At 47.6% G+C, this 22,368-nt stretch overlaps 3 protein-coding genes across 3 annotated transcripts; 1 reads left to right on the forward strand and 2 right to left on the reverse strand.

Moving 5' to 3' along the window:
* The first annotated feature begins 34 nt into the window (after positions 1-34).
* Positions 35-2,829, forward strand: DND1 (DND microRNA-mediated repression inhibitor 1). Its single transcript, XM_057733171.1, has 4 exons — positions 35-392; positions 495-612; positions 1,012-1,473; positions 2,134-2,829. The coding sequence occupies exons 1-4, from the start codon at positions 369-371 to the stop codon at positions 2,595-2,597; spliced, it is 1,068 nt and encodes a 355-aa protein (XP_057589154.1). The 5' UTR covers positions 35-368; the 3' UTR covers positions 2,598-2,829.
* Positions 2,830-2,900: 71 nt separating this feature from the next.
* On the reverse strand, positions 2,901-7,630 carry WDR55 (WD repeat domain 55). The gene is made up of 7 exons (XM_057733157.1): positions 7,344-7,630; positions 4,575-4,675; positions 4,401-4,488; positions 4,118-4,297; positions 3,926-4,025; positions 3,669-3,838; positions 2,901-3,587 (listed from the first exon to the last, which is right to left on the reverse strand). Exons 1-7 carry the CDS (start codon positions 7,532-7,534, stop codon positions 3,263-3,265), a joined length of 1,155 nt encoding a protein of 384 aa, XP_057589140.1. The 5' UTR covers positions 7,535-7,630; the 3' UTR covers positions 2,901-3,262.
* Positions 7,631-10,427: 2,797 nt separating this feature from the next.
* On the reverse strand, positions 10,428-22,331 carry IK (IK cytokine). The gene is made up of 20 exons (XM_057733184.1): positions 22,180-22,331; positions 21,562-21,628; positions 19,968-20,060; positions 18,972-19,031; positions 17,983-18,150; positions 17,689-17,803; positions 17,172-17,242; positions 17,033-17,079; positions 15,986-16,149; positions 14,875-14,983; positions 14,108-14,147; positions 13,727-13,946; positions 13,459-13,477; positions 12,911-12,989; positions 12,543-12,623; positions 12,126-12,183; positions 11,214-11,302; positions 10,904-11,012; positions 10,694-10,728; positions 10,428-10,609 (listed from the first exon to the last, which is right to left on the reverse strand). The coding sequence occupies exons 1-20, from the start codon at positions 22,193-22,195 to the stop codon at positions 10,582-10,584; spliced, it is 1,668 nt and encodes a 555-aa protein (XP_057589167.1). The 5' UTR covers positions 22,196-22,331; the 3' UTR covers positions 10,428-10,581.
* Positions 22,332-22,368: the final 37 nt, after the last annotated feature.

Consider the following 22,368-nt stretch of genomic DNA (forward strand, 5'->3'; position numbering starts at 1 on the left):
CCGGGCCTCCCACTGCGACCACTTCAGCGGTAGAAAATGGGGAGAAACACTTACAGTAGCCCCCACGGTCTCATCTGCGGGGCGAAAGGTGCCCCTGACATTCTCGCCTGCGGCCTCCATCATGCCGGTTTGCCAGTCATTTTTTAGGAGGTGGGGCTGTCTGCAGACCCACCCGCTAGGGTCTCTAGCTTTCACCTGACTGTCGGAGGTTCACGCAGCGCACGTGCGGTGGATACCCCCACCCCTTGGTGGGAGGGGCCATGCTCAGAGCCAATGAGAGCTTGGGGGGTGGAGGGGTAGGGAAGCTTCCAGATAGGCAGAGAGGGAGGAGGTTATAAAGGGGGTACGAGCGAGCCCGCCGGAGAGCCATGCAGTCCAAGCGGGAGTGTGAGGTAAGTAGTAGGCTGCCAGGGGGTCGATGAGCCCAGGGCATCACGGGCGAGGTGGGGGCGGACGCGGCGATCCGCCGTTCGAACCTGCCCTTTTCCCTTTAGCTATGGTGTGAGAGGGTGAATCCAGAAAACAAGGCGGCGCTGGAGGCGTGGGTCAGGGAGACGGGCATCCGCCTGGTGCAGGTGAACGGGCAGAGGAAGTATGGCGGGCCACCCCCAGGTACAGTAGTCCCAGCCCTACGCCTGCGGGGGGGGGGGGGGGGGCTAAGGCAGCCTCGACGGCCCCGACCCGCCGTGTTCGGGGGAGGGAGGGGCCTACCCCCAGGCTCCACAGCCAGAAACCCCTAACTACTCTTTACATCCGCCCACCCCCCCGAAGATAAAACTTGTGTGTGGCTTCCCACCCACCTGCCCCGTCGAGGAAGGGAGGCAGTCTTAAGGTGCCGCCCAGTTGGTAGCTCAGTCACCCAGTTATGCCAGCGACCCGGTGGGGTACGGTGTTTTACCCATTTCACAGACGTGCACACATACTCCCTTCCGCGCTCGGTTCCTGGTACTCGACCCCAGAATAATCCCAGAACCACGGATGACTGTGCCGCTCCCCACCCTCTTCCCCCAGGATGGGTGGGCAGCCCGCCGCCGGCCGGGTCAGAGGTGTTTATCGGGCGGCTGCCCCAGGACGTGTACGAGCACCAGCTGATCCCACTGTTCCAGCGCGTGGGCCGCCTTTACGAGTTCCGCCTGATGATGACCTTCAGCGGCCTGAACCGCGGCTTCGCTTACGCCCGCTACAGCTCGCGGCGCGGCGCCCAGGCCGCCATCGCCACGCTGCACAACCACCCGCTGCGGCCGTCCTGCCCGCTGCTCGTGTGCCGCAGCACCGAGAAGTGCGAGCTGAGTGTGGACGGGCTGCCGCCGGGCCTGAGCCACCGCGCGCTACTGCTCGCGCTGCAGCCGCTGGGGCCCGGCCTGCAGGAGGCGCTGCTGCTGCCCAGCCCCGGGCCGGCGCCCGCTCAGATCGCACTGCTCAAGTTCAGCTCGCACCGCGCCGCGGCCATGGCCAAAAAGGCCCTGGTGGAAGGTAGGGGTGGAGGCTGCGGGGGGCTGCTGGTTGGGGCCAAACACGTTCTGCCGGGCACTCTACACGTCAGCACAGATCAGCATACCGGATTAAAGTCAGGAGACCTTAGGGTCAAGCACATCTTAGTTTTGAGACAGACTTTGACCTCACGTTTTAAAATTTCCACCGGTACTACCAGCTACCGCTCGTCTAAACGTCACACTTATTTAATTATCTTCTGACTTAACCCTCCACATTGCAATGAAATGTAGAACGTTGTCCCTTTTTAGCCAGGAGACAGTTTTAAGAAAAACTGACTTGCCTAAGGCAATTCAACTGAGCCTACCTTTTATCCACTATAGAACCTACTTCCTGAGACAGAATGTAGCAGCATTTAGCATATTCTTTAGTTCTTGGCAGGTATATTGTGATGGCTATGAGGTAGACAAAGCCTGCAATCAACCACTACTCCAAGGAAACTTAGAAGGTAGCAGTTATTACAGTCCCTTTGTAGATAAACACAGTGAAGCCTGGGGAAGTTATTTAACTTGCCCCGGGGTCACACTACCAGGAAATGGGGAGGCTAGAAATTAAACACGCTTGTGTGACTCCAAAGGACTCAGGTCTTGGGGGCTTGGGCCCAGGGCTTAGACCTACCCTGTCTCTGCCTTTTTCCTGCAGGACAGTCTCGCCTCTGTGGAGAACAGGTGGCTGTGGAGTGGCTTAAGCCAGACCTGAAGCAGCGGCTCCGCCAGCAGCTCATGGGTCCCTCGCTACAGTGCCTGCAGCCGGAGGGCAACAGATTAGCCCTGGCCAGGGAGGAGGGGCTGGAGTTCCAAGGGGCTCGGGCTGCCCTGCAGCTGCTGTGCCAACGGATGAAGCTGGGCAACCCAGTGTTCCTCACCAAGTGTTTGGGCACAGGCCCTGCTGGCTGGCACCGCTTCTGGTACCAGGTGGTGATCCCTGGGCATCCAGTGCCCTTCAGTGGCCTCATCTGGGTTGTACTGGCCCCTGATGGGCAGGATGGGCATGAGGTGGCCAAGGATGCTGTGTCTGCACGGCTACTGGAGGCACTGAGTGAATCTGGGGCCAGCCTCCTGCGGTTTGCAGGGGCTGAGGCAGGAGGTATCATGGTTCACCAGTGACCTTATCCTCTCCACACGCAGCCTGAAAGAGTAGGTGGAGCCTGTTAGTCCCTGGCCCAGCAGGCCTGGGCAGCCACTCTCTGATCCCAAGAAGGGGAGGAGCATGGGCCCTGCCCTAGGCCTGACAGCCTCCCAGCTGGGGCAGCTCAGGTTTGGCTAAGTTGTGGTAAGGGAGCTTCCCTTCCCCTCCCATCCTGGGGTTTAACCTGACCCCAAGATTGTTCTCTGTGTGACATACACACACAGCCACGCTCTCTCCTCCTCCCACAGCTTAGCATGAATCTTTGCTTCTTACTTTCTTGATTTGTCTTTGCTGATGTTTTTATTTGGGGGCTGGCTGAGCCAAAGGGTCAGAAATCTGCCTTTGCTCCCACCACTTGACATTCTGGTTTTGGTATATACATAGTTTTGAGTTTTTCTATGCTGGTTGTATTTATATTATATTAAACCCCTGGTTGGTGTACACCTGTGTCTGTGCTGTCTTGCCCCAGCTGTGGGCTTGTCTTACACTGGTGGAGTGAGCAAGTATTTCCCCACATCAGTGTGCTGATACTGAACTGCTTCTTGTGCACAACAGGATATTTTACATTCCCAGCCTCTCTAGGAATCCAGCCCAGCAAGACTCTTGTCCATTGAGGACCCATCCTGAGATTCAGCTCATCCCCTCAGTCACTGTCGTCCTCACTCTTTTCCTCCTCTTCCTCCTGAGCAGTGGCATCCTCTCCCTCCTCCCTCAGTCCTGCAAAGAAGTCATCGGTGCTCCAGGCCTTGCTACTCAGTGCCCGCAGCGGCCCTCCTTTTTTCTTGCGCCGGCGGTAGTCGTTCACCACCACAGCCCGCAGCTGGGCCATGTCCCAAAACTTGAGGCGCTGGTCATGGCCACTGCTGGCCAGGAATTGGCCACAATGGGAGAGGGCTAGCTTCTCCACAGGCTCACCAGCATGCTGACCCACACTGCCCACCACTCGGTTTGGCAGGATGTTGACAGCCCTAGACAGAAAGAAAAGTGTTGGGTATGGCCTGGTTAGGCCTGCCCTTCCTAGGACTTGAGGGCCATTTGGGTTCTCTCACCTGATGACTCCATCAGTAGAGCCGGTACACAGCAGACTCTCAGTGACTGGAACCATGCAGTCGATGGACTCAGCTCTCAAGGCAAAGCGGTCACTTGTGGCCCCAAAGCCATCCCAGTTGAAGAGGTAGATGGTACCTTCACTGGAGCCACAGGCTACCTTCTTCCCACACTGCAAGGAAACAGGGCATACCATGTTTGTGGAGCCACATCAGACCAAGTGCCTATCACACCCACATCCCGCCCTATCCAGCTGTACTTTCATAAGTGTGACACAGGTCAGGTCTCCAGACTGAGGCTCCGAGAGCAACTCGAACCGGCGTCGCTTGATGTTGAAGACACCGAGGCAGCCATCTCCGCTGTAGAGAGCAAAGCAGCAGCTTGGCTGGGGTACCCACTGAGGGAGACATTTAATACAGGGAAGGGAGAGGATGCAGCTTTGAGGCTGTACCTGGCTGTCAGCAGCAGCTTCTTGGCTGGGTCCAGAGCCATGTCAGCAATGTACTCCTCATGCTGCCGCATATCCATTAAGGGGCCCTCTTTCCGCTGGTCCCAGAGGCGGATGCCACCTGTGTCATCCCCAGTGGCCAGGAGATTCTCATCCACCAACAGCAGACTGTTGATGGGGGCACTAGAGACACAGATACAGAACTTCTTGGAGCACCTTTGTCCCAGTAAGGATGTACCAATCAATCCTTACCCTTTTTCTCAACACACAATTGGCTTCCCCTTACCCATGAGCCTTGGAAATGCGTCTTTCCAGTTGGCCCAGCTCCACATCTAGAAAATGGATGGCTTTGTCCTTGGAGACAGTAACAAGTTCTGGGGAGGGGAAATGCCCAGGTCATGGTGCTGTTCATTGCTCCCCTCCCACCACCACATTGCTGGCTGCCTTCCCTAATACTCACTTTGCCCATCTTCAGAGAAGACAACGGCTCGGCAGGATTTGAGGTGGTGACCTGAGGACCAGAGCTCCTTGGTTTCTCCCTCTTGGCAGGAGTAGGAAAAGCTGGAGAGAATGGAAGAAGAATGAATGACCCCAGACCTCAGTGTAGAGACCAATTAGCCAGCCTTCCATCTACCTAGGAGTTCCTGCTTGCACACATCCAAGCCCAAGGAGCTTACCATCCCATTTTCCCATTTTCTTTTTTTTAAATGAATAGGTTTTGGGGTTTTTAAAAAAATATTTATTTTGGCTGTGCTGGGTCTCCGTTGCAGCATGCATGTGGGATCTAGTTCCCCGACCAGGGATAGAACCCCTGCACTGCAAGTCTTACCCACTGGACCACCAGGGAAGCCCCCCATTTTCCCATTTTCAATGAGCTTCAAATGTTAGGTCTTTTTTTCACTTGATGTACATCTTTGTGACCTCAGCCACCCCTCTTCATCATCTTTGAAAGCTCTAGCCTGGGGAAAGATTAGGTCTGAATCACTCTGAAGGTGATTAACAGTTAATGACAGAACAACCCAGAAGTTGGAAATGAACAGATTAGTAAGACAGGAATATTACACTCCAGGTCTACAGGAGGTAAAGAAAGCCACAATTAGGGCACATTGTGACCACACATGTTGAAAAGGCAGTACGATGAAAAGGGAGGTAGAGCAGAGGGGCACCACCCTGTAAACTCAGCTCTGAGGCAAGTATCTGTCCAGAGATTATCCCTAGTCCCTGTCTCAGCAGATCTTCAAAAAGGGTAGAATGAATAACTGCTTGCTTGCTAATGAGTTCCAGGCAGGCAGAACTGGGTCTGCTTGTTGTTTGCTGTGTCCCAGTGCCTAGCAAGAAAAAGCTGCTTAATAAATATACACAGATTGAATGAATACTTTGGAAGGGACGAGAGCCCTGGAAAGCTAAGTAGGGTGATGACATGTGAGTCGGATCATGAATAAGTAGTTCACCTGGCAGAGAACAAGGGGTAGAAACTGGAGGCAGATGTTGCTGTCTCTCCCAGGGCAGAGACAAAGAATGAGGAGAGTTCAAGTGGCAAGAGAGGTATGGCTGAATCTGGAAAGACGGGCTGGACTGGGCTTGAGACAACCAGGTAGGCCAAGCAAAAGTCTGAATTGAATCCTTTGGGAAAAAGGAACCTCTCTGGAATGGTCATGGGAGAAGTTCGAGGCCTCCAAAAGGCAGTGGCTGAGGGTAGGGAAGAGTAGACAAATGGAACTAGGGGCGGCAGGGTGGTGAAGAAAAGTCCAGGTGACTCCCAAGTATCTGGCACTGTAAACGTGGGTAGAAGTAGTAAACCTCTCTGCAAGGTATGTATTATTGTACCCATTTTCTTTCTTTTTTGGCCACACCACAGGGCTTGCGCACCACCACCAAACAGGGATTGAAGCTGGGGCCCTGGCAGTGAAAGCTCAGAGTCCTAACCACTGGATCGCCAGGGAATTCACTATTGTTCCTATTTTCAAAGATGAAAATCAGAAATTAACTGGCCCGAGGCCATTGCAGCTAATGAGGGGTTTGGGGTTTAAATTCATTAAGTATGAGGGTGAGTCAAAAATATCCACACTCTGAGTGTAAAATTTACAGAAGTTTTGATATAACCAGAGCACGAATAATTTTTGACTCACCCTCATAAATTTGGTAGCACAACTCTCCTGGTTAAGGCTTTCAATGGCTTTTCACTGCTTCCAGCCTACATCTTTTATTCAAAATCAAATATGTATTGAGCATTCACCCTGGGCTAGAAGCAGGAGATATAATGGAGAACTAAACAGACTACAGATTACACTCCAAAACATTTTTTCAAACTCTAGTCATGACCCGTTAGTGAGCTGCAATCAGCATTTTCTGTGTGTGCCCGCAACAACGACAATAAAATAAACCAAAAAATATCAGAGTGCATCACACATAATATAAAAGGTGTTTTAATGTGGGGTGAGGTCAAAAAGTTTAAAAAACATTTTTTTAATGGAGGAGACTGCGTTCAAATAATTACACAAACAAATGTATGATTACACAGCATTATGTAGTTTATGAGGAAAAGGTATCTGGTGCCAAGGCAGCATCTAACAGGTAATCTAATTTAGTCTGCGGCATGTTGGAAGAGTGAAGAGATGCTGGGAACTCTGGGATACTAGGTGCATGTGAGACAAATTCCAGGCAGAAGGAATGACATGTGCAAAGGAGCTGAGGCTTCAAGATAGATACATTAAAAAGGTAACGATGAATAAGCACAGAAAGCAAAAAATAAAGTGAGCACGGGCCGATGGTCAAGGCCCTGAAAGCCGGATTAAGGAATCTCAATTTAATCCTAAAAGCAAATGTAAACTATTGAAGGGTTTTAATCAAGGAAGTGAGGTGGTCGGATTTGTGTTTTTGAAAGATCAATTAAAGTGGGCAAGAAGCGAACTCAGGGGGCCCCTTTGGTCCTGTTTCAGGATCAATACAATATTTCGGTGGGAAATAACAGTGTCCTTAAGGCCTACTTGTTCGCCTGCTTGTCCAGGCTCCGTCACGACATTCCAGCCACTTTGTCTTTCAGTTCTTTCAGGAGACTTGTGTCGTAATTTGCTTAAAGCCGAATGTTACTAAACGAATTGGACAAGACTGAGTCTTGTAAACTTGGTCTCCCTGTAACTTTCTCTCCTCATCCCAGCTCCATGCCTGCAGAGCTTCCAGATCGAGCAACCCCAAGCCCACAACGCCCCCATCTCTGCCCGGCACTTACACGAACACGTCCCCGTCCACGTCCCCCGCCGCCAGGAGATCTCGGGCCGGATGGAACGCCAGCCCACTGGCCGGAGCCTGCAGCACGATATCTTCCGGAGTGTCCTGGACCCGGGCTGGGGCTCTCGTGGAGTCGGGGTCCTCCTCGTCGCTCCCATCCTCCGCGGGTCTCTCCTCACCCTTGTGGTCCATGCACCCAACTATCCGAGCCGCGCAGCAATTGGTCAGTGATCCCAAGAACCAGTCACGCGGCGGGAGGAGGGGCCCGGGGCACCGCTTCCGGGTTAGGGGGCCGGGCAGGAAGTGGCGGCGAGGCGTTCTCCGTAACCCGGAAAAAGCGGGACCGGACTCAGCTGTGTGAAATAAACTCGAAGAGTTCGACTCCCTAAGCCCGCTACTTCCCTGTGCTGCAATGGAGACGGTTCCTGGGCCAGCTAGACCGTGCAACCATCAATCCTTTCCTTGGTCACTTCACGTAAAGTTGGGAACTGCGTTTAAGTCCTTTCCCCTTTTCCTGATCGATGCTGACAGTCTCCCGCAATCAGTAAAGGATGACTGCCTGCCGTCGGGAGAAAAGAGGGGACGCCAGTCTTTCATGGCTTTGTGAAAGACCAAGACAAGCGACAGCCAGTTTGGTCAGTAAGCGACAGAAACTCACGCCGCGAGAACTTGACCTGCGGCTGTCGTAGACAGCAGGCAGCCCGCGCCCACACTTAAGCTGCGGCGGTCCATGCTGAACATCCTGGTAGCCGAAGCAACGGCGCCCCGCCCGTTTCTACCGTTTGGCTGCAGACCCTCAGCAGAACTGGGCAGGCAGTGCTCACAGCTGGTGAGTAGTTGCTGAAAAGGAAAAATGGGCACAACGTTGACGTCCTGGACATTCGGGTTACCAAAGGTTCCACAAAGATGAGAGCACTCTGTATGGTGGGACAGATAAGGAGGAGCACGGAGTCCTGTCTGAAGAGAATCTTCTTACATGGTAGTAAGCCTTCTAAGACATCTTAAGTGCTGATGCCCAACCCCCTTAACAAGAAGTGAAAGTGAGGTTAGAGACCTCAGAGAGGCTCTAAGTCCCCTGTGTGGTGCTGAGTCCCTTGTCCCTCACGGTGTGGCCATCCACAGGGTCTTGGTTACTTCCACAAGGCTTGGTGGTACTTGCAGAAACTTACCTTAAACTGGCAGTCAACCCCCAAAAGGTCTTGATCTTAGTGACCCTCTAGGTACCTTCATCTGATCCAGGTCAGTCTCTGTGACCTTTTCCCTAATTGTGACTGCTGCCTACAACCATGAAATCAGGGTGTCACGGTATGAAATTAGCCATTCTAGGTGTTATTGCAGACAGTGCCCAATTTCAGCCTCCTAGGTGCCATGCACAAAGCTGGCTTCCTCAAAAAGCCCTTGCCCTCAGAAAGAGAGACACAGATGTAGAGAACAAATGTATGGACACCAAAGGGGGAACGTGGGGGGCGCAGGGGGAATTAATTGGGAGATTGGGGTTGATATATATATGGTAATATGTGTAAAATAGATAACTAATTAAAAAAAGAAGAAAAAAGCTCTTGCCCTATCAAGGCAAAAGTAACCAAAAGCAATGGCTAAGGTGGCCATCTAGCTTTCCTTGGATCTAGTAAGCCCACAGGTCTTACCTCAGGGCAGGCAGTGGCAGATCCAGCCAGAAAGAAGTGGTGACCTTTGTTGATGAGTGCCACACAGAAGTGCTGGCAGTCAGCCAAGAGGAAGAAATAGGTGGGGATAGAGTCATTTGGAGGCCAGGGAGCCTGCCCTGGGCCTTGGCAAACTTTTTATTGTGCTGAAGGGCACCAAACCCTTCTGGTCTAGGACAGGGATTCCCTAATGCACTTCCCTTTCTACCAGGTAAGCACTGATTTGTGCTTAGTTACTAAAGATCCCAAGGGGGCATAAATTTGTGAAAGGTTTTTGTTCCCAGGAGTGTTTCTCATTAGGTGCCTTTACCTAGAGCCCAGTCCTGCACAACCTTGGGAACAGACTGGCAGCCCAGTGGGCTGACCCTAATTCCCAGGGAACCTCTGCCTTAAGACTAGATCCCCAGATGGGCCCAGATGAGTCTGATATTTAAAACCAGTCATCCTTTGGGACTTCCCTGGTGATCCACTGGTAAAGAGTCTGCCTTCCAATGCAGGAGATGTGGGTTCGATCCCTGGTCAGGGAACTAGGATCCCACACGCTTCAGGGCAACTAAGCCCATGTGCCACAACTACAGAGCTCACGTGCCTCAACTAGAGAGCCTGCATGCCACAAACTACAGAGCCCATGTGCTCTGGAACCTGCACACCACAACTACAGAGCCCACACACCTGAAGCCTGCACGCCACAACTAGAGAAAACCCATATGTCACAACTAGAGAGAAGCCTGCACGCTGCAACGAAAGATCCTGCATGCCTCAATGAAGACGCCACGTGCCACAACTAAGACCCGACACAGCCAAAATAAAAAAATAAAATAGATTTTTAAAAATAAATAAATAAACTCTTAAAAAAATAAAAAAACAGACTTCCCTGGCAGCACAGTGGTTAAGAATCTGCCTGCTAATGCATGGGACACGGGTTCGAGCCCTGGTCTGGGAAGATCCCACATGTCGGCGAGCAACTAAGCCTGTGAGCTACAATCACTGAGCCTGTGCTCTAGAGCCCGCAAGCCACAACTACTGAGACCACGTGCTGCAACTACTGAAGCCCACGTTCCGCAACAAGAGAAGCCACCACAATGAGGAGCCCATGCACCACAACGAAGAGTAGCCCTGCTGGCCACAACTAGAGAAAGCCCATGCACAGGAATGAAGACCCAATGTAGCCAAAAATAAATAAATATTAATTCAAAACAAAACAAAACAATCATCCTTATGTTTCTCTATCCACCTCCTGCCTGTCAGTGAGGGTCAGTCCTTTCTCCACTGGGCATCCTGACTAGCATACATCCTGCTTAAGAATCCAGAGCCACAGCTCAGGAAAGGACTGAGCTGACTTTCTCCATGTGATTTTTATATAATCAGTGGAATCAGTAGCCCTCTTGGTGCATCTGGGCCCTCAACACAGAGAAAAGACAGCAGGTTAACCAATTTTAATGGGACCAAAAGATTATACAATGAAATTTTACATACATTCACAAAAAAAATCTTGCAACTTTTTTTGTAATTGTAGAAAGCAAGCAGTGAGGAGCACATCCTTGTGGAGATTATTCTTGGAGTTGGAACCAGAGATTAGTATTTTGGTCTTTTCACTTCAACCCTGCAATTGAAGGAGAAATGAGCATAAGATCAATACAGTAAGCAATTCTCACCAGTCTCACAGAGGAATAATAATGCTGCTCACCCATCAGCTTCCATCTTCTTCCTCTTCTCAATGATCTGCAAAAACAACAGCCATAGTTGATAGTTATGCTGCCAGTCTAAGCTCACCTGAGACCCAAGGCTGACCCCTCTCCTCCTTCCATGGCTCTCCAACCCCCTGCCTGTTCCTGAATCTGTGGCCCAGTATCTCCTCCTAACTGAAGCCCTTCCACCCAGAACCAGTCCTACTTACCGCACTAATCTTTTTCCACTGGCGATCAAGCTCTGCTTTGTCGTTGGTCTCCTTAAAGCGCCTGGTTTTCCGCCCTTCAGACATCTTGATACCATACTGAAATGCAGCCCTGAGGGCAAAAAGGGCAGTTGAGGGAAGAAGGCATCAGAGGTTGCAAAGCAATAGCAAGGTATTCCCAGAGGACCCCGTGAGCAGAGAACCAATTTCAGAATGTTTCAGCCAGACTCTACCCTATAACCTGGTGTGGGCTACTCCACCTCCACGACCATCCCTCTCTTCACTCTTGGCTGTATTTAGTACCAGGACTCACTTGGGCAAAGCCTCCTTGTTGTTCATATACTCGCTGTATTCCTCCTGGGTATCAAAGTCCCAGCGGCCTAAAGGGCCTTTCTTGTTACCCTGTTGCAGGATAGAATGGGGGCAGGGAAGGAAGAGATGTCAGTGGAAATGAAATTTTAGCCCTTGATTAAAGCCAGGCTCTCCCATAATCCCAGGTTTTAGCATTCATAATTCCTACCCTAATAAACAATAAATGTTAACTCTGTACTTACTACGTACCAGGCATTATTCTGAACACTAAATATGCATCTTATTTAATTCTCTCAAAAACTCTATTAAGTGAGAACTATAGTTCTCTCCATTTTCCTAATGAGGAAACTGAGGAATAAGCAGTAAAATAAGTTGGCTTGGCCACAAAATTAATACCTGGCAGAACCAGGGTTAAGCAAAGTTCCAAGATAGAATTAACCATGCTATTAAGCATTGTAATACAGAGCGAACAAGGAAAAAGTAGATGACACTTCACCCTTAATGGTGTTAGTGTTTGTTGGTGTTTTTGTTTGTTTTTGTTTTAAGGCTTAGAGGAAAATGTCAATTCTAGCTAGAATAAAACAGTTATTTTTTTTTCCCAGTTATTTTCTAAAAACTGAAATTCTTATTCCCTTTCTACATGTGCACTAAAGGCCTGCTTACTGCCTAGGATGGAAATCAAAGTCTGGCACTAAATAGAAAATAAAAAGAAATATATTTATGGCCCTATCTCATTTGACTTTGTACAGATGCTTTAAAACAGTTAAGCTGCCCAAGACCCCACAATGCTGTTGCTCCTATTGCTGCAGCTGAAGGAAGATGAGGCCCAGGAAATGAAACAGATCTTTTGGGAGGAGGGAAGAGGATATGTGCTATAGAATAACTGCCCCCACCCATCCTTCCAGCTTCACACCTGGTCCATTTTGCTATAATCCACCTCCTCGTCACTGTCCACAGCCATGTCATCCATCCTAAAGAAAAGCAACAGTGAAAGAGATAATGCAGACCCACACTCCTATGCTTCATCCAGAAACCTACCCACCAAGAGGCTATATGCCTAGGAACAACCATCCCTCCTAGGCCTCCCAGTCAGAGCCTGATAAAATACAAGGGTGAGTCAGAAACTATCTGCATTCTGGTTATAGTAACACTTCTATAAATTCTATAGCCAGAGTGTGGATAATTTTTGACTCACCCTCATATTTTATCCAGTAAGAAGTACCCCTGGGTCCCAGCAAAAATTCTACCTCACGCCCCCTCCCCCCAGCTTGGTCCCCCATCTTGTTCTCCAATCATCCCAGCCTGCCTTCTTTAACAGAGTCTCACATACGTGGCTGGATAGCACTCAGCATAGCTGTTGGACATGCCAAAGAAATCTCCCAGTTGCTTCTTGTCCTCTGGCTTCTTCAGCATACACTATGTTAAAGAAAATAACTCTACCAACAGAAGAAAAACTTCAAGCAGGAGGGACCAAGGGCTAGAAGCCCCAATATGAAAACCTTAAGGAGAGGGCTGTGAATGGGAATGGGTCCTCTGAGAAAGGGGAAAGTCATGACTTCATCCTTGTCAAAATTCAGCACAAAAGGAAAACGGCAAGATGGGGGTGGTGAGGTTGTGGGGAAGCAGGGAGGCAGCTGGAGTTTAAATGAAATGAAAACAGTTTGCTAGAACCCAGGAACATACTGAAATAAAGGATATGATTCAGTGCCTTCCCAGCCAGCAGATCCAGCAAACTTTTCATTGATCGACTTGATCAACTCCTTGGCAGATCCGGGTCCTGGACGAAAGAGAACTCTGTTCAGACTTTGAAATAGGGAAGTTACAACCTCTTTCCCACAACACACTTCCCACTGTGCCTTTCATAACAGCATTTTTTAAGCAACAGAACCCTTTTAGCTAACAAAGTTTTAATCAAAATCCAACTCAAAATGAACTACTCTGCTTGAGATGCAGTAATATGCCCAGAATATTGTCCGTTCAACCTTCCTCACATCTTCAGAACCCCACAGCTGGGAGAATTATATCGAACAGAGGAAATATGCCCTGCCACTGCCAAGGAAGATAGACAGAACTCCAGACTCATCTTCTGTCTGTTCCATAAAGCAAGACACAGATCTTTTGAGAATACAGAACTAGGAAGTCCCCCAGTCCCACCCCTGGCAACTCTGAGTTCTGGGTCAGACTCTCAAGCCCAGAGGAAAGCAGCACTGCCAGAGCCAATGCAGGATGCCATGAGTACAACTCACCTTTGTCAACATCCATGGGCTGGAAAGAAAAAAGAAACTAAAGTGAGTTTCACCATGAGGGATGCCCACTCATCTCTCCCCCAAGTTTGAATCAATTCTCTACCCTACCCCTTGCCCCCATTTCCAGGATGGTTCCTACCCTGGATTAGTTGACCCAGTTGCTGCTATGAAGCCACGAGGCACCTGTATAACAGAGAGGTCCTCTACCTGGCTGACCACCCACAGAGATGGGCAGCTCTTCCACCCAGTGCCCAGAACTACATCTCACCTCGTCGTCCACTTTTGGCTTCTCAAAGTAACTGTGCCTCTTCTTCTCTTCTTCTCTCTCTCGCTCCCGCTCTCGCTCTCTGTCTCGTTCTCGCTCTCTGTCACGGTCTCTGTCTCTCTCCCGATCACGCTCCCGTTCCCGTTCCCGGTATCTCTCCCGTTCCTTGTCTCGAGGTGTCTTGGTTGTCGAGGGCACATAATCCCCAATGTCTTCAAATATACTAGTAAAACAGAGATCCCTAGCTGACAAAGGCACATACACTTCCATTTCCCCTGGCCATTTCTCCAGATTCTCACACCAAGGCCTCCCCCAAATGCCAAAGACAGGAAACCCAGAAGCCCTTCATCCCTCAGATCAGGGGGCAGAGGCTAGGATACATACTTCATGTCAGCCTCAGGGGGTTTCTTCTCTTCCATTTTCCCTGTAACATGAAGAGAGGAGTGAGGAAAACACTCCTGAGTTAACTCCCATTCAGCCTCACCATGCTCTCCAGTTCTCAATGCCCTTTTAAACATCTTCTGTTTAAAAGACGGGACAACATGGACTTCCCTGGTGGCGCAGTGGATTAAGAATCTGCCTGCCAATGCAGGGGACACTGGTTCAATCCCTGGTCCAGGAAGATCCCACATGCCGCAAAGCAACTAAGCCCATGCACCACAACTACTGAGCCTGCGATCTAGAGCCTGCAAGCCACAACTACTGAGCCTGGGTACCACAATTACTAAAGCCTGTACGCCTAGAGCCCATGCTCCACAAGAAAAGCTACTGCAATGAGAAGCGCACGCGCCACAACAAAGAGTAGCCCCTGCTCTCTGCAACTAGAGAAAGCCTGCACGCAGCAACAAAGACCCAATGCAGCCAATAAATAAATAAATAAAAATAAATTATTTAAAAAAAAAGATGGGACACCAAAAGCTACCCCATACTCCCCTTCCTCATGCCTTAAAACTGACCACTGCTTCCTAGGTGAGTCAAGCAGACAGAACCTGGATGTAACCATCCCCTTGCTAATGCTCCACTGCTCCCATTTTCCTCTGGTCCCCAGGAGCCTCCCAATGTTCTGGAAATAGAAGGCTCCAGGAGACCTTGGTTCCATCCTCAAATGCCCCTCCAAGGGTAAGGTTCCTCTCCCTAACCTTCCAGATTACCTTTATCTTTCTTTTTGAGCTTCTTGTTGCGGGTACCCTGCCTCAGGTAGGAAAGGATCTGGGTGAGCTTGCTGATGACAATGTCATTTGTGGTCAGTGTGGTTTGGGCCTGAAAACCCCAAAAGCAAGAATGTTATCCCACTGAGCAGGTCTCTCTTCATTTATTCATTCATTTACTTAACAAATTAAAGGGTAAGTGAGAATTAACTAGGTGAAGACAGGGAAAGGAGGTGTTGTAAAAGGACACTGCAGACAGATGAAACAGCATACAATGGCCTGGGTCAAAAGTGACATTAGTATATTCAAGAAAGCCAGGATGATTGGAGAACAAACAGGGAGGCATGGTAAAAAGAGGCTGGAAAGGCCAGGAGTTACAAAGCCTCACAGGCCACAGTAAAGATTTTGGTCTTTATCCTAACACTAAGAAACCATCAAAAGCTTCTAAACCATGACGAGACAAAAATTCACTTTGTGAAATGATCACTCTGGCCATGTGTAAAAATTATAATGGAAAAGGGGACGGAAAGATGTGGGGAATGGTAATGGCTAAAGAGTACAGGGTTTCTTTTTGGGGTGATGAAATGTTTTAAAATTGATTCTGATGCTGATTGTACAATTCTATGAATATATTAAAAACCACTGAATTGTACACTTTAAAGAGGTAAATTGTATGGTGTGTGAATTAAATCTCAATAATAATAAAAATAAATAGAATATTGGAAGGGAACCAGAGTGGAAGTGGGGAAACTAACTAGGAGCCTCTTTTAATAGTTCCATCAACAGATGATGGCTTTTTTTTTTTTGGCCATGCCACATGGCATGTGGGTTCTTAGTTCCCCAACCAGGAATCGAACCCATGGCCCCTGCATTAGAAGCACAGAGTCTTAACCACTGGATCACTAGGGAAGTCCCAAGAAATGACAGCTTAGACTGGAATGTTATTGGGTTACTGGTGGAGATAGAGAAAAGTGAATGGATTCAACTGAGATTTAGAAGGTTAAAAGCTGGACAGGACTTAGCTAAATGTGGTAGATGAGGCTCAGTGCAGAATCAAGACTGATTCTCAGGTTTGAGGCTCATGTGTCAGGCTCTCGGGACTTGGGTCACTCACCTCCATGGTGGGGCAATCAGCTTTGCTGCGGATAAGAGTAGTGGGGATGTCAGTGTCAGCGTACTCATCATCCAGGTCTACCACATAGGCCATGCGGCCTGGAAGGAACAGCTCGTTCCGCTCATATGCTTTGCTCTTGAAGAGCATGCGGTAAACATTTCGGCCTACAAAAAGAGAAGGAGCAGCAAGAAGCCAATGAGAACCTTCCTCAATAACAGCTACCGTTTACTAAGCAGTTACTCTGTGCCAGCCACCATGCCAGGGCTTATGCATGCTTTGCTTCATTCAGTCTTCACAACAGCCTTGTGAAGTAGTCACTGTTATCTTTGAGCTGATAAGAATACTAAGGCTGAGAGTTAAGTGATTTACTACCACTTAAGTCACATGACTACTGCAAGTCCTATAACTACTAAGCAACAGAACAAAGAATGGGACCCTGGCCGTTTAACTCCAAAGCCTGAGCTCTTATCCACCCTTCCTACATTGCCTTCTCAAGGGCACTATGTGCCTAGCATTGTATTGGGCCCTGTGAGGAAGAAGGATGAAGTTTAAGGTAATATTGATGAAGATGGGAAAAAACAGCTCTACTACATGCTCAATGTGATAGTCATGTTGCATATATTATTTCTCCTCATCCCAATAATCCCATGAGGGGAATATTAACCCCATTTTTGCAAGTGGACAAACAGGAACTGAGAAGTTAAGCTGGTTGTGCCCAAAATCACATGCTTAGTGTGATTTCATCACAGAATTCAAATACAGCTTTCTGAATTCTAAGTTTTTAATCACCAACCATGCTACCTCCCTTAATGGATAAGCCCAAATCTGAAAGAGCTTCCAACCTGAGGGGACATTAGTAACATATATAAAATAACTAAGTCCACATCTGAGTTCTATTAGAGTATTTTGTGGGAACTAGCTGATTTGGGGACAAAAAAGAGATAAAAGTAGGTTGAGGGAAAGGGGAAGCATATCCTGCCCAGAGCACTAAATTTCTTACAATTTACCTGGAATGCAGAGCCACTAGTGTAGAAATTCTGTACTCACCCAAACGTGTTTTAAATTCAATTTTATTTTCAGGATCTTCATCTTTCCTGAAAGGACAAAAAGAACATTTTTGCTAAATGTGTTCCTATGTTTGGCCTCACCTTTCTAAACTCTCAAGCTCTCCCTGATATTTACTTACTTGGTTTCCTTCTGGGGCTTTTCCATCAGTTCTTCCTCCTCTTTCTCTTTGCTGGCAATCTCAGCTCGCACCTAACAGGAAAGCAATAAAGGTTTAGACATTTATTCACTTTACATATCCTTACTGAAAACCACACTGTGCCAGGAACATAGAACTCAATACTAAACAAAACAATATAGTCCTTGTCCTAATGGAGCTTATAAAAAGAGAGACAGACAAATTAAACAACAAAGTGTGATAACTGCTTTAAGTAAAACAGAAGAGCTATGCAAGGGTGCAGGTAGTGGGAGGTGAGAAGTGGGGAGCCTTAACCATACCTAGGTGATCAGGGAAGGTCTGTTTCCACAAGAAGCTAAAACTGAGGCTGAGACTTGAAGGATGAGCAGCAATTAGTCCTACAGAGGGGTCACCGTTAATCCTTCTAGTTGTTCTGAACTAACAGCAGTCACCCTCCTCACCCCAAAAGGTCCTTACAAGAGCATTCAGAACACTAGTGCTACTCTCCACCAAGGCTCACCTTCTGAAGCAGAGCAAAATCCAAGCCTTTCACCAAATGGGTGTGTTCCATGTCACCACCCAAAAATTTGGACTCCTGGATCAACTGTCTTCTCTTCTCTGCAGCTGATTTGTCCCTGTAGAATGAAAGAGGCCACATAAGAACAATCCTTTGTGGGTGGCAAGTGCCTCCTGAAATGGCCTGGCATGGGGAAATTGCATTCCAGAGCAAGGAAAATGTAAGGAAGAATTCATACTGCCATTGTATGACTCTGCAATGCTGAGGGAACCATGCCCTGGCCCACTCTGTACTCACGCCTCAGCAGTGGGGCCCACAGCCCTGTAGTTAGCTGTGGTGCTGATCAGCTCAGTTTCCTCATAATCTTTGTTCACACCATCCCGACGTTCCTTGGCACGGTCCCGATACTTCTCCGCTAGTTCTCTCTCTCTCTCAATTTCTTGTTGGCGAAGTTTGGCATAATAACTGTGACCAGGGAAAGGCAAATGTGTAAGGCTCAGCAGAACTGTTCCTGCCTGTTTCCCTATACCTTCATTCAACTCTCTATGCTGAAAGCTCATATATGTCCTGACAGAACTGCTGGCTACCTCTTGATAGTCCTCAAAATCAGAACTACAGAATCTTCCAGCTCACAGACTGTTCTAATGCCACCTCAGTATACTCCATCTGTAACTTCAGAATCCTTTGGTGTCACCCAACTCTACATCACTGAGTCTCTATAGGTATGAGACTTTTCCATATGGCAACCCAGGAAGATACCTGAATTTTTACCACCTTCCAAATTTCACCTGAAAATAAATCATCCCTTGCCAGTCCTCCTCAAGAAGAGAGGAAAAAGCAAAGTACCAGGTCCAGGAAGCTTAGTATCATATAAATAATAGCAATGTCGATGATGATGATGGCAGACATAATTTACTGGGTGGCTACTACATGCCAGGCACTCGTGCTAAGTGTTTACATGGACTATCACAGTTGATCCTCATGACAACCAGATAAAAGTTATTATCACTATCTTGATTCTACCCATGAGAATACTGAGGATTAGAGGGGTTAAACAAAATGCCCAAAGTTATCCAGCTAGAAACTGGTAAAGATGAGATTAAAACACCACAAGCTGACTCCAAAGCCCTAAACTGCCATTCTAAATATCATTCCTCTTCACTATGAAAGCAGAGAACTCAAGACAAGAAAGGAAAACCTCAGTCTCTTGCCTCGTAACTAGCCCCTACTCCTTTCCCCCAAACACTATCCACCATAAAACCCACACGCCTACATCCCTTCTTTACCTTTTCTTTTTCCTCCTTCGTGCAGCTGGATCTTCATCCTCATTGTACTCCCTTGGCATCCTAGAAAAGAAAGAAATTCACTAATAGCAAAATATTGCCACAGCCCCAGAAATTGTAAGTAGCCTGAAGGACTGAAAAAAAGGCCTAGAGTACTGACCAAAGCAACAGCTAACCAGTTTCAATCAGGCAGAGTTCCATGTCAATATTTGTAGGTGAGTGGCTCTCAAGCTTTAGAAAGCATCACTACCACCTGAAGGACTATTAAAATTATATATCCCCAAATATCTGCCCTAGAATCTGAGCCTGTGAGGCTGGAATAGACCCAGAAATCTACTTACCTAAGCACCAACAACAACTCTAGTACAAATGGTCCATGGAACATACTCTGATAAAAAATGAGATCCCTAAGGGACTTCCCTGGTGGTCCAGTGGCTAAGACTGCCCTGCTCCCAACACAGGGGGCCTGGGTTCACTCCCTGGTCAGGGAACTAGATCCCACATGCCGCAACTAAGACCTGGTGCAGCCAAATAAATAAATATTTTTTTAAAAAATGAGATCCCTGGGACTTCCCTGGTAGTCCAGTGGTAAAGAATCTGCCTTCCAATGCAGGGATGCAGGTGCGATCCCTGGTCAGGGAACTAAGATCTCACATGCCACGGGGCAACCCTAGAGCCTGCACACAACTAGAGAGAAGCCCACCTGCCACAAGGAAAGATCCTGTGTGTCGCAACTAAGACCCAACACAGCCAAACATAAACAAATAGATAGATAGATAGATAGATAGATAGATAGATAGATAGATAGATAGATAAATGAAATAAAACATGAGATCCCTACAGCATCCCAGTCTTTCCTGGACCTTCAGTCTCAAAAGGGAAAGAATCAGAACTATGTACTTCAAAAAAGAACTAGCTTTCCAGTTCCTAAGACATCTAGTTAAATAAATTTTCCATAGGAAGGAGATGGAAGACAGATTGGATCACCCCAGAACTTACTCATGGTGACGTGACTTAGAGGGTGGTGCAGAGGTAGGTGCAGCCCTTGGGGTCATGAGAAGTTTCCTGAAGTCTTCATTAGTGAGTTTTGATCTAGGGGGTAAAAATTTTAAAAATTAGTACTCAATAAGAACTGGAAAAGGAATATGTAAAAAATACGGTTCACTTTACTAGAAATCAGGGAAATACAAATTAAAACAACGACATGCCACTTTTAATGCATCGGAGTGTTAACGATTAAAAAGTTTGATAAATGAGTGAGAATTTGGGGAAGTGGATATTCTCATATATTGCTGATGAGAGTATAAATCAGTATAGACAATTTGGAGGGCAACCTAGCAGTATCTATCTTAAAATTTAAATGTGTAATATCCTATAACCATGCAGTTCCATTCATCTGTATTTAACCTGGCCAATTACTGGTATATGTGAAAAGAGGTTCAGTTACAGTTTTGAAAATAATAAAAACTTGGGAATAACATAAACCCTAAACATCCATTAACTGAAGATTAAATAAACTGTGAAAGTGTTTCCCAAATGTGGGGAAGATAGCACTGATGGTACAAGATGTAATTTTAACTTCCCCCCCAAATGTGGGGAAGATAGCACTGATGGTACAAGATGATACAGTGACAATGTCTCAGTCCTTGACCAAACTTTAGTAAGGTTCCTTTGAGCCTTCTTCTGACTAGGCCGCTTCCTTGGCCTGCTGAGCCCAGTTTTAGCAAAGAATCCTGCTAGGTCTCGCCAAGGAAGACTTTATTCAACACTACTGTAATAGGAATCAAAACTATTGCAGAAGGGGACAGGGATTGAAACTAAACTCTGAGTACAACAGGGACAATTGGGAATGTATAGAAAATTACTTGGTTAGACATCAAAGGTAGGGTGGAAAAGGAATCTGATTAGATATCAAGGGAAGAGAAGTGATTGGATCTCCTTGATTGATGGGATTCTCTATACCCTGGCAGGATTCTTTCTTAAAACTGGGTTCAGTAGGCCTGGTCAAAAATAGAAGCCTTGTAGAAGTCTGACTAGAGTTTCATCAAGAAGGGAGTCCTTGTCACTGCCATGAAAATAACCACTAAGATATTGAGAAGGGAAAAACATCAGGTGGCAAAATAATATATATACAATATGACACCGCTTAATTTTAATATTTTAACTCACAAATCAATGATATATTTTACTCAGATATGAATGTATGTACATAAATGCATTTAAAAAGCGTAGAAAAAAAAGATAAGTGTAAAAAAGATAACAGTGGTTACCTCTAAGAAAGGGACCGGAATTGGGGATGTTATCAAAGACAACATTACCCTTATTCTGATGTTTTAATTTTCTACAAGAATTAATTCCTATATAATATGTAATTAAACATCAATTTTAAAAACTAGCACTCTCCCTGCCATAACCTCCCTTTAAATACTCTTATGCAGTTGGCATAATCCAGGTAAAGTTCACACAGAGAAAGGAGCAAGTGGTACAATTTCCTGGCCATCCTTACTGACAAGACATTCAGAATACTTTCACCATCACCACCACTTTACTCATTACCCAGCTCATTCCCATGGTTCTGCATCAAAACACTCACTGGTGGAAGGAGTGAGGATCGTCCACATCGTGGCCATCTGGGGCCAAAGGGTTGGAGAATGGCTCGCCTAAGAAAAAGAATTGATATTAATTTAATCTCTTTAGAGTCAGGTCCTGTGCAAAAGTTGGGGATCTAGTAGTGAACAATACAGATGTCTTTTCCTGTCGAGTAGCTCACAATCTAGTGAGGAAGAAAGGCAAGAACATCGACATTGACAATACAATGTAGCAAGTGCTGAAGGAGAAAACACAAGGAGCTATGCGAACTCAGAAGAGAGGGCCCCTAAACCAGCGCTGGAGACTCAGCAAAGACTTCCTGAAGATGACATCTAAGATGCTACGCGAAAGATAAATTGACGTAACCGAAAATTAAGTGACGGGGGTTGGGGGCAGTTCACAGGTAAATCTCATCGGTCGTGGGCTGGGCCAAGGATAAGATTTAGGGACAGTCTGGAGCTGCCCGGCCTCGCTCGGGGCCCACTGCTTCGCCAAGCTCCAAGAGTCACACTCCCAGTTCCCCTCCACCCTCACACACCCGGCTTAAATTCTGAGGCCAAAATAACGCGCCAAAGTATCCCGAGTCCCGCGGGGAAGAAAGGGCAGACGACCCGAGCCTTACTATCTCGCTCTGGCATTTCGTCTGCGGTGTTTCAAGTCCAACAACAACCGAGGATCCTACAACAACACAGCAGCGACAGGCGCTTCCCCACAATGCACCTCAGGAGTCCGCCCACAATGCCTTTCGCGCCCCAGCTTTTCCGCCGCAGCCGAGGGCGGAGAAATCCGAGCAAGAGTTGACCTGCAGTGC

This window comes from Hippopotamus amphibius, chromosome 1 (genome assembly GCF_030028045.1).
Source record: "Hippopotamus amphibius kiboko isolate mHipAmp2 chromosome 1, mHipAmp2.hap2, whole genome shotgun sequence".
In the NCBI taxonomy this organism is placed as follows: domain Eukaryota; kingdom Metazoa; phylum Chordata; class Mammalia; order Artiodactyla; family Hippopotamidae; genus Hippopotamus; species Hippopotamus amphibius.

Excerpts from the sequence above, each read along its gene's own strand:
- DND1 (XM_057733171.1), top strand. The coding sequence starts at position 369 with ATGCAGTCCAAGCGGGAGTGTGAG. Across the intron at positions 393-494 it reads AGTCCAAGCGGGAGTGTGAG|CTATGGTGTGAGAGGGTGAA; the intron begins GTAAGTAGTAGG and ends TTTTCCCTTTAG. Across the intron at positions 613-1,011 it reads GTATGGCGGGCCACCCCCAG|GATGGGTGGGCAGCCCGCCG; the intron begins GTACAGTAGTCC and ends CTCTTCCCCCAG.
- WDR55 (XM_057733157.1), bottom strand. The coding sequence starts at position 7,534 with ATGGACCACAAGGGTGAGGAGAGACCCGCGGAGGATGGGAGCGACGAG. Across the intron at positions 3,839-3,925 it reads CCTGTGTCACACTTATGAAA|TGTGGGAAGAAGGTAGCCTG; the intron begins GTACAGCTGGAT and ends GTTTCCTTGCAG. Across the intron at positions 3,588-3,668 it reads TCTACTGATGGAGTCATCAG|GGCTGTCAACATCCTGCCAA; the intron begins GTGAGAGAACCC and ends CTTTCTGTCTAG.
- IK (XM_057733184.1), bottom strand. Across the intron at positions 18,151-18,971 it reads CGAAGGAGGAAAAAGAAAAG|TTATTATGCCAAACTTCGCC; the intron begins GTAAAGAAGGGA and ends CCCTGGTCACAG. Across the intron at positions 12,624-12,910 it reads GGCTGGGAAGGCACTGAATC|GCTGAAGAAGCCAGAGGACA; the intron begins ATATCCTTTATT and ends AACATAGTGTAT.